Source organism: Bubalus bubalis, chromosome 13 (genome assembly GCF_019923935.1).
Source record: "Bubalus bubalis isolate 160015118507 breed Murrah chromosome 13, NDDB_SH_1, whole genome shotgun sequence".
Lineage (NCBI taxonomy): Eukaryota > Metazoa > Chordata > Mammalia > Artiodactyla > Bovidae > Bubalus > Bubalus bubalis.
Window position 1 is genome coordinate 71,682,871 of NC_059169.1, and position 10,650 is coordinate 71,693,520.

General features: G+C 41.4%; 1 protein-coding gene across 1 annotated transcript in view; it reads left to right on the forward strand.

Annotated features, from left to right (window-relative positions):
- SUCLA2 (succinate-CoA ligase ADP-forming subunit beta) overlaps positions 1-1,197 on the forward strand; it is a 45,614-nt gene extending 44,417 nt beyond the window's left edge. Inside the window, exon 11 of the mRNA XM_006060837.3 lies at positions 267-1,197. Coding sequence (XP_006060899.1) covers positions 267-341 — 75 coding nt within the window. The 3' untranslated portion in view covers positions 342-1,197. The remainder of the gene's footprint in view (positions 1-266) is intronic.
- The last annotated feature ends 9,453 nt before the right edge of the window (positions 1,198-10,650 follow it).

The following is a 10,650-nucleotide window of genomic DNA, read 5'->3' on the forward strand; positions in this document are numbered from 1 at the left end:
TGCTTGGAGAATCCCACAGATAGGGGAGCCTGGCAGGCTGCAGTCCATAGGGTCGCAAACCATTGGACACGACTGAAGCAACCTAGCATGCATGCATGCCGGAGTGGCAAATGCTTCTGAGACTGTGAAGTGGTTTATACCAATGTCAGAATAGCCAGATGTTTTAAATGAAGAGGATTGCAGATGCAGTTAATTTCGCATTGACCAATTGTTCTGATTCTATGTTTTGGTGAAAATAGAGACAGATTGTTTTCTTTTCCTTTCAGGTTGTGAAGCTCTCTGAGATCGTGACCTTAGCCAAGCAAGCCCAGGTGGATGTGAAATTTCAGTTGCCAATCTGATCCGAGAATCCAGTGGGCAACTGAGGAAGTTAAATGTGTTATAATTGTTAAAAATACTGTGTTCCGTATTACTATTGTTCCTTTTCTCTTCAGCATGTGAAGCTTTGTAATTACCACCTGGGCATAAAAACTAAAAGCGTTTGGTCCGCGTTTATTTCCATTCAAAAGGGGCTGTTTGTATAAAGAATGTGTAAGGCAGTTATCTAGTTTGTTCTGTTGCAGCTTTCTTTTTCACTTTTACAGAATATGCCAGTTTATTATTGCAGTATGCCAGTTTATTATTGTTGGGTACAGCATTCTTCATTGATAAAGAGTCTTATGAATAAAATAAATATGAAGATAAAGCTTTATTCTTTAGTGTATTATATCTAATAAACTAGTTTCATCAGTAGAACAATGTATTAAAACAATGTTTTATATAAGAAGTGTTTATCTTCAGCACCAAATACTTAACTAAGTATATCAGTCACTATTTATAAGCAGATCTTTCAAACACTCCCCAGAATATTCTTTTACGTATTTCAGTGAAGTAACTTATGAATTATTTGAACATTGTTTTAATCATTACAAAACTCTTGATAACTGCTAGTCCTCATGATGATCCTGTGTTATTGAGAAGCTGGAAGTTTGTATCAAGTAAAGGTATATTTACTAAGGACTTGGCAGACAAAATTAACAATGTCAATTTAAATTAATAAAGATCTCCCAGTGTGATTTGGATTAATTTTTTTTCCCTTTTTAAGTAAACACAGTAAAAAGTGATGTGTTTATCATTGCACTAAATACCTCTGAGGAACTGATTTGTAGATTATGTACTAGGAATGATACTTGCATATAATAAAGCAATCTAAAGATATTTCACTTGAATTCCACTGTTTATGTGTGTGCCATCTGGTACTCTTCTCCAGAAAAGCCTACACTGTCCTTTGTGTCCCAGTTCATATATGTGTGTGTATGTGTGTTTATGTAGATGTCCATCTTCATTGCATAGGACAGTTGATAATTTAACTATTAACAGGTTAAGTACCATGGGAGGAAATACCAGCCAAGGAGTAGACTTATGTATGTAAACATACTGGTGAATTTGAGAACTTCTACCTATTTCTTGAAATGTGATCACACACACACGAGAGGCAGCATAGCACAATGAGGGAGCACAGAATTTGAAAGTAGACTATGGTTTGAATCTTGCTTCAACTACTTACTAGCTATATAAGCTGGTCAAGTTTCTAAATTTCAGTGTACCTTAATTTCCTTAGCCCCTTTCTCATCCTTGCTAGAATTACTTAGTGGGGAGAGGGAGATAGAGGCAAAGAGAGGAAGGGGGGCAGTTATATAGGGAGAACACATGAAATATACATACATTCAAACCACCTATATCATATGGTCTGTCTTCCCAGCCTGTACATTAAAAGACTAAATCAGAGCCATTGAACCATTTAGAATTGTGATAGTTATAATTAAAAGTCCAAAGCCTTTAGCTTTTAATTAAAAAAAGAAATCATTCCAAAAAATGCCAGCCAGTGATTAGCTCAGAAAATACTGGCATTTGTTTTGGTTGGGTCTAGTCAGGAATTAAAGACTGCTTGGTATGTCAGAGAGGATGTAATACAGGCCCCTGGTAATACTAGTTTTTCCTTATCTATTCTTGCATAATAGATTATCCCCAAACTAGTGATTTTCAAATAACAAAATTTTAACCTCACAGTTTGTATGTGTCAGAAATTTGGAAGTAGTTTATCTGGGTGGTGGTCCTGGTGATGCACTTCCTTGCAGGTTTGAGGACTGCTTTCACGATGGCCCCAGCTCATGGCTGTTGGCCTCCGTTTCTCCCCGTGTCGGCCTGTCTTCGGGGCTGCTTGAGTGTCCTTGTGACAGGGCAGCTGGCCGCCTCCTGAGCGTGTGATCCAAGGGAACAAGAAGGAAGTCGCCCTGCCTTTTGTGTTCTAACCTCAGATATTTATGTTCTCATCTCATTGTCCCTTCTGTGACACACCATTAGAAATGAATCAGTAAGTCCAGAGATTTCCCTGGTGGTCAATGGCTAAGACTCTGAGCTTCCAACACAGGGGCTCTAGGTTCCATCCCGGGTTAGGGAACTAGATCCCACACGTCACAACTAAGTTTTCATGCTGCATGCAACTAAAGATCTCGCATGTCGCAACAAAGAGCAGATTCCAGGTGCTGCAACCAAGACCCAGCACAGCTAAATAAATAAGTATATTTTTTTAAAAAGACCTTAAGAGAAAAAGAATCACTTAAGTTCAGTCTACAAGAAGGGAATTCATCTCCATTCTTGAAGAGGGAAATATCAAGGAGTTTGTTGACATATTTTAAATCACAATGTGTGCTGGGTACTGAAAGCAAACCGTGGATGCTGAGTTCAGAGATCCATAGCTGCTCAGACTGAGATGTAATGAGCATATAGGATCTTTTTTTTTTTTTTTTGATAGGTAAGAAGTGGATTTATTCAGAGAGAAGCACATCTACAGACAGTGTGGGCCATCACAGAAGGTGAGTGCGGCCAGCACCTAGGATCTTGGAAGAGTTCTGAGGCTTGGACCACTGAGAGGACAGTGCCTTGTCTGCTAATGTTCAAACCCTGCTTGAATGGTGGACACTGATAGTTACAGCTGAGAAGTCAGGTAACAGGACAAAAACTAGTGGAATTGAAGTGGCAGGCTATAACTAATCTTGATAAGAATGATTATAATGTAATGGTGGGGAAAGAAGTCAGTTCTGTGGAGAAGAGAGAGGGGAGATAACTGGTGTCTACTTATACACCCTCCTTCATCCCCCAAGTACACATACAGGCACACCTTGGAGATAATGTGGGTTTGGTTCTAGAATACTGCAATAAAGCCAATATCCAATAAAGGGAGTCACTAATTTTTTGTTTTCCCAAGATATTTTTATGCTGTGGTCTTACGTGTGCAATAACATTATGTCTAAAAACCAACGTACATACCTTCATTTAAAAAACTTTTACTGCAGGGACTTCCCTGGTGGTCCAGTGGTTAATACTTCACCTTCCATTTCAGGGGGTGTGGGTTTGATCTGAAACTCCAATACTTTGGCCACCTGATGCGAAGAGCTGACTCATTTGAAAAGACCCTGATGCTGGGAATGATTGAGGGCAGGAGGAGAAGGGGAGGACAGAGGATGAGATGGCTGGATGGCATCGCTGACTCAATGGACATGAGTTTGGGTGGACTCTGGGAGTTGGTGATGGACAGGGAGGCCTGGCATGCTGAGGTTCATGGGGTTGTGAAGAGTCGGACACGACTGAGCGACTGAACTGAACTGGGGAGCTAAGACCCCACATGCCTCCTGGCCAAAAAATCAAAACATAACACAGAAGCAATATTGTAACAAATTCAATAAAGACTTTAAAAAGGGTCCACATCAAAAATTAATAAAAATAACATTTTTGTTGCTAAAAAATACAGACCATTATCTGAGCCCTCCATGAGTCATATTAGTGACTTCAAAGATCACTGATCACAGATCATTAAGACAGATATAATAAAAATGAAAGAGTTTGACATATTGCGAGAATTCCATAATGTGACACAGAGATGCTAAGGGAGCGAATGCTGTTGGAAAAATGGCACCCGTAGGCACGGGTACCACAAACCTTAAACTTGTAAAAATCATGGACTCTGTGAAACACAATGAAGTCAAGTATAGTTAAGTGCGATGTGCCTGTGATACTCATGAATGGTCTCTACTCAGTCTTGAGGCTTCGTTTCCTACAGCCCTACTTGCTTCATGTGGAAAGAAAACCTACCTTAATATTTGAATTCTTTTAAGTTACAATTATATGGATCTAAAAGTTGGCCTGAAGCTCAACATTCAGAAACTGAAGGTCATGGCATCTGGTCCCATCACTTCATGGGAAATAGATGGGGAAACAGTGGAAACAGTGTCAGACTATTTTTTTGGGGCTCCAAAATCACTGCAGATGGTGATTGCAGCCATGAAATTAAAAGACGCTTATTCCTTGGAAGGAAAGTTATGACCAACCTAGATAGCATACTCAAAAGCAGAGACATTACATTGCCTACAAAGGTCTGTCTAGTCCAGGCTATGGTTTTCCCAGTGGTTATGTATGGATGTGAGAGTTGGACTGTGAAGAAAGAAAGCTGAGTGCCGAAGAATTGATGGTTTTGAACTGTGGTGTTGGAGAAGACTCTTGAGAGTCCCTTGGACTGCAAGGAGATCCAACCAGTCCATTCTAAAGGAGATCAGCCCTGGGTGTTCTTTGGAAGGAATGATGCTAAAGCTGAAACTTCAGTGCTTTGGCCACCTCATGTGAAGAGTTGACTCATTGGAAAAGACTCTGATGCTGGGAGGGATTGGGGGCAGGAGGAGAAGGGGACGACAGAGGATGAGATGGCTGGATGGCATCTCCGACTCGCTGGACGTGAGTTTGAGTGAACTCCTGGAGATGGTGATGGACAGGGAGGCCTGGTGTGCTGCAATTCATGGGGTCGCAAAGAGTCGGACATGACTGAGTGACTGAACTGAACTGAACCATATAAATTTCTCCAGTTTCTCCATAGAATATAGCCAATTTTGATTATATCAACTTTACAGCTACAGAATCTAGGGCAGTAAGCTTGATAGATACTGGTGCTTTGTAGCAGATGGGATTATAAAAACCCACACATGTTAAGGGAGAAAGCAAGCAAAAACCAAAAAGAAGTGACACAACTCCAGCAGGACATTGAAGCTATTCACATTTTAGTGAGCTGTTTAGTGAGTCCTTTGCCTGGCTGAGAATTCTATTTAAAGAAAAGTTAAAAATCATGGGCGTAAATGTTAGCAGGCTATGGGTCAGGTGTGCCGGGCTGTAATTAGAATCATGCTCTTTGGTCATGTTGAAACGTAAAGGGTGAGAAAAGACCTTTGGAAAAATCAATTTTCAGATGTATGTAATTTATCGTGTGGTGATAACCTGAAATGAGATTTAGAGGTTTGCAATATAAAATGAGGAAAGATGAAAGGTTGGGAAATCAATTTTTGTTTTACGTTTGATTTAAAACGAAATGGTTAACGTGAAGAGATAAAATAATAATGATGTACAAGTTGGCATCTAAGTGACAGCCTGGAGAGGAGAGAACTGGGCAGTGAAGGCTTGTCTGCAGTGATGTAGGAGAGACGAGATAAAGCCGAGTGTCCTTGAGCACCAGGATTTGACTTACTGTCTGAATGTTCTCGGAATTGAGGTTGTGGCCATCTTTGTTCTCCTTTTCAAACAGCCGGCTCCGACAGCATCTTATTCTGCTCTGAAGACTTTGAAGGGCTTTCTTACAGCTTTGCCTCGTGAGGAGGTAAGATCATGGACAACTCTTTGTTTCTTCACACATAACCAGCTTCTTTCCATTTTTCACTTGTTTCAATCGTGTGTGTACATTGCTGTATTCCTGCGTCTTGCCTCCCCTTCAGGTAGTCAAGGGGAGCCACCCCCATTTGCCTTCCTTCACTTGACGATTCCACTCATGGTGCAGCAGCAGCGAACTGCTCAGTAAGCAGCCATCTTGGAGGCACAAGACTGTTAGGGTCCAGCTTGTCAGGATCTGGTCAGTCAGCTTCCTGGAGGAGTTCCATGTGTCCTCCACAGTCACCTCCATTGTCTGTCATTCCATCATTATACTTTATTCCTTTCATTTTAGCCTTTCGGTTCTCTGCTTGAAGAACAAATATGTGAGGTCTCCTGGACTTCACCTTGCCCCATCTGTGGTCAGCAGAACAATAGCCCCTCGTAGACGCCCACATCCTAATCCCTCTAACCTGTGCCTGTGTCACATTACAAAAGGACTTTGCAGATGAGATTAAGGCTGTGGCTTTTAAAAGAGGAAGATTATCCAGGATTATCCCCGTGGGCCTCTTTTAGTCCATTTAGGCTTCTATAGTGAAATGCCATGGGCTACGTGGCTTATAAACAACAGAAAAGTGTTTCTCACAGCTCTAGAGGCTGGGAAGTCTAAGATCAAGGCACCAGTAGATTCAGTGTCTGGTGAGAGCCTGTTTCCTGGTTCTTAGTTGATACCTTCTCCCCATGTCCCCACATGTTGGAAGGGGTGAGGGAGCTCTGTGGGGTTCCTTTTATAAGAGCACTAATCCTTGAGTTCCTGGGGGCTCTCCACTGAAGACCTGAGCACCTCCCAAAGACCCACTTCCTAAGACTATCACATTGGGCATTAAGTTTCAGTATATGAATTTTGGGGGGCACAGATACTCGGTCCATAGCCAGGCCCAGTCACTCAAGCCCTTAAAAGCAGAGAACGGCCTCCAACTGGAAGCAAGAGAGATGCATTCAAAGGGGAAGCTGAGAATTCCAGACATGAGAAGAATTCAGGGCACAATGACTGGAGAGGAGCCTTTAACTGAAGATGGCCCTTAGCTGACAGTCAGTGAGGAAAGGGCTCAGTCCACAGCAAAAGGAACTGGATTTCGCTAACAGTTGGATGCATTCCTAATGAAAGTGTACGTAGCTGGCTGACACCTTAATTTTAGTTTTGTGAGGCTGAGCAGAGAAACCAGAAAAGCCCACTGGGACGTTTGACCCATAGAACTGGGAGATAATAAATTTGTGTTGTTTTAAGCTGCTAAAATTGGTGGTCATTGGTTATGGCAGCAATGGGAAACTTAATATGCTAATATATTCAGACTGCTGGAAATGAGTTTCACCCCTTAAACTGAGGTGAAGGAGCTTTCTTTAAAAATAAGAAATTTATACCTTTTTAATCGATCATGGACTGATTCTTTTATAGCACACTATTAATAATAAAAACTATTACTAAAGAAATAAAATTTTAAGAAGCATGCAAAGTATGAGCCCTGATTCTTTTACTTATTTTTGACTCAACAGCATAAAATTGCTCTTTCAAATTGCTATAAGGGTTTCTAAATGCTTACCCTAAAATATCTGCTTCTGCCTTTGAGGTTTGTGAACTGTTCATGGATCAGCATTAGTCCACACAGATCACATTTTCAGTAGGACTGAGAGAAGCTCCGTCACATCCAGTTTGTGAAAATGTAAACACACGAATTGGAAGTAGGATGTAAGCAAACATCTAGGGTTGAGAGGCTTAACTGAATAGAGAACATTGTGATATAGCTTTGTAAATCTCTGAAGCAATTGCAATTCATCAAAAAAGCCACGTGACTTCTTTATGCGCTAGAATCTAGTTGACTTTTATGTAGAAATTTATCTGTTTACCGAATTAGAGGGGAATGCAATGAAAGGGCCAGGAGTATCCTGAGTTTCATGATGCTAACTGAGCCCTGACATTATCAACATCTTTAGTAGGAGTTACTTGACCACCAGTTGAGATCTTGCGTGTGCAGGCAACATGCTCCAGGTTGATGGGGTGGACATTTCATACGAAGGAAACTGGAGACAAACCTTGAATATTGCATGATTATTTCTCTGATGAACTCCAAAAGCAGGAAGCATCCTTTCATTTTGTTTTTGGATATTATGTGCTTGATGAAACTAGCATTTTCTTACAAAAAGAGACCTTTGGTTTAGTGAAAATGATACACACTCATTGTAAAAACAAAAACCCCCAACAATACAGAAAGTATAAGACAAGTAAAAAATTAATGACAAAGCCAGATCCCAGAGATGACTTGTTAACAGTTTGGTAAACTTACCTCTGGTCTTCTCTACATATGAACATTTGTACACACACACACACACATATACTTTTATATGCTGCTAAGTCGCGTCAGTCGTGTCCAACTCTGTGCGACCCCATAGATGGCAGCCCACCAGGCTCCCCCGTCCCTGGGATTCTCCAGGCAAGAACACTGGAGTGGGTTGCCATTTCCTTCTCCAATGCATGAAAGTGAAAAGTGAAAGTGAAGTAGCTCAGTCATGTCCAACTCTTAGCGACCCCATGGACTGCAGCCTACCAGGCTCCTCCATCCCTGGGATTTTCCAGGCAAGAGTACTGGAGTGGGGTGCCATTGCCTTCTCCGATACTTTTACATAAATGGGATCAAATTATATATAATGTTCTATAATTCGCTTTTCTTCAGTAAAACACTTGGGCCGCTTTCCCTGGTGTCCGATATAGGTCTGCATCACTTTCAATGGCTACACACACAAAAGAATACACATACTACCGTTTTACATAACCTAGTCTTGTATTATTGACATTTACTTTCTACATTTAAAAAATAATTTAATTTATTTATTTATGACCCTGCTGGGTCTTCATTGCTGCACAAGCTTTTCTCTAGCTGTGGTGCGTGGGCCTCTCTTTGCGGTAGCTTGTCTTTTCAGAGCATGGACCCTAGGGTGCTCGGGCTTTCAGTAGTTGTGGTTCCCAGACTCTAGAGTTCTGACTCAGTAGTTGTGATACACGGGTTTAGTTGCTCCACAGCACATGGGATCTTCCCATACCAGGAATGGAACCTGTGTTTCCTGCATTGGCAGGCGGATTCTTTACCACTGAGCCACGAGGGAAGTCCAGTGTTTGCATTTTTAACATTATAAATAACAGAGGCGAATGCTCTGGTGCATATGTTCATCACGTGGTTAATTCAGATAAAAGCCTGTAGGTGGAATAGATGTGTAGAAGCATAACTGGTGGTGGTTTAGTCGCTCAGTCGGGTCCAACTCTTGTCACCCTGTGGACTGCAGCCCACCAGGCTCCTCTGTCCATGGGATTCTCCAGGCAGGAATACTGGAGTGGGTTGCCATTTCCTTCTCTAGGGATCTTCCCAATCTAGGGATCAAACCGGGGTCTGCTGCCTTGGAGACAGATGCTTTACCGACTGAGCCACCAAGGAAACCCCAAAGCATAACTCTATGTAATATTTTCATGGCAGTTACTGAGCTGCTTTGTAGAAAATCTGTACTGGTTACTCTCCCATTTGCAGTGCATATGGTTTTTCCAAGGTTTGACAACAGTGCACTCCTAATTCCAAATGGGCAAAACCCAGATTCTTCCTGTTTAATATTGACTGGACTTTCATCTGTTTACTAGTCCTTTGTGGAGAAGCTTGTGTATATGACTTCCACTTCATGCTCCTTGACTATTTTTCCAATGATCGTTCATTCTTACTGATATTTAAGAACTTTTTACATATTTGAGATTAGCCATTTGTTATATACTGCATATGTTTCATCATATGTAGTTTGTTTAAATTGTGGTGAGAACACAATAGGAAATCTACTCTTTCAACAAGATTTTAAGTACATAGATAGTATTCTTAACTGTAGGTACCCTGTTGTTCAGCAAGTCTCTACAACTTGTTCATCTTGTATAACTGAAACTTGACACCTGTTGAACAGCAGCTCATTTCCCCTACCCCAGCCCCTGGAAAACCACGATTCTACTCTGTTCCTGTGAGTTTGACTATTTTAGATACCTCATATAAGTGGAATCATACAGTATTTTTCTCATATGTACTTTTTAATGTACTCAAATGTACAGTCTTTGTGGTTTCTGCTTTTCATGACATATTTTGAAAGACTTAATTTATAATGTAATTTCATTTCTTTGGTATAAGGTCTGAACTTGAGTTATGAATGCAGATATTTACTCCCCCTAAATTGTTGGCCAACTTTGCAAACACAGTTTGTTTACTACTTTATCCATTTCACCAATTTTGGAATGTTATCTTTATTACATACCAACTTCCTATGTGTTCTTGTGTGTATATGAAGTGAGTGAAAGTCGCTCAGACGTGTCCAACTCTTTGCAACCCCATGGACTGTATAGTCATTGGAATTCTCCAGGCCAGAACACTGGAGTGGGTAGCCTTTCCCTTCTCCAGTGAATCTTCCCAACCCAGGAATCGAACCGGGATCTCCTACATTGCAGGCTGATTATTTACCAACTGAGCTATGATGGCCTCAGTATATATGTGAAGTGAAGTGAAGTCGCTCAGTCGTGTCCGACTCTTTGTGACCCCATGGATGGTAGCCCACCAGGCTTCTCCATCCATGGAATTTTCCAGGCATGAGTACTGGAGTAGGTTGCCACTTCCTTCTCCAGGGGATCTTCCCGACCCAGGGATTGAGCCCAGGTCTCCCGCGTTCAGCATATATGTATGTGTATATATATGTATATATGTATGTATATATTATGTACATGTATGATGGCACCCCACTCCAGTACTCTTGCCTGGAAAATCCCATGGACGGAGGAGCCTGGAAGGCTGTAGTCTATGGGGTCGCTGAGGGTCAGACACGACTGAGTGACTTCACTTTCACTTTTCACCTTCATGCATTGGAGAAGGAAATGGCAACCCACTCCAGTGTTCTTGCCTTGGAGAATCCCAGGGA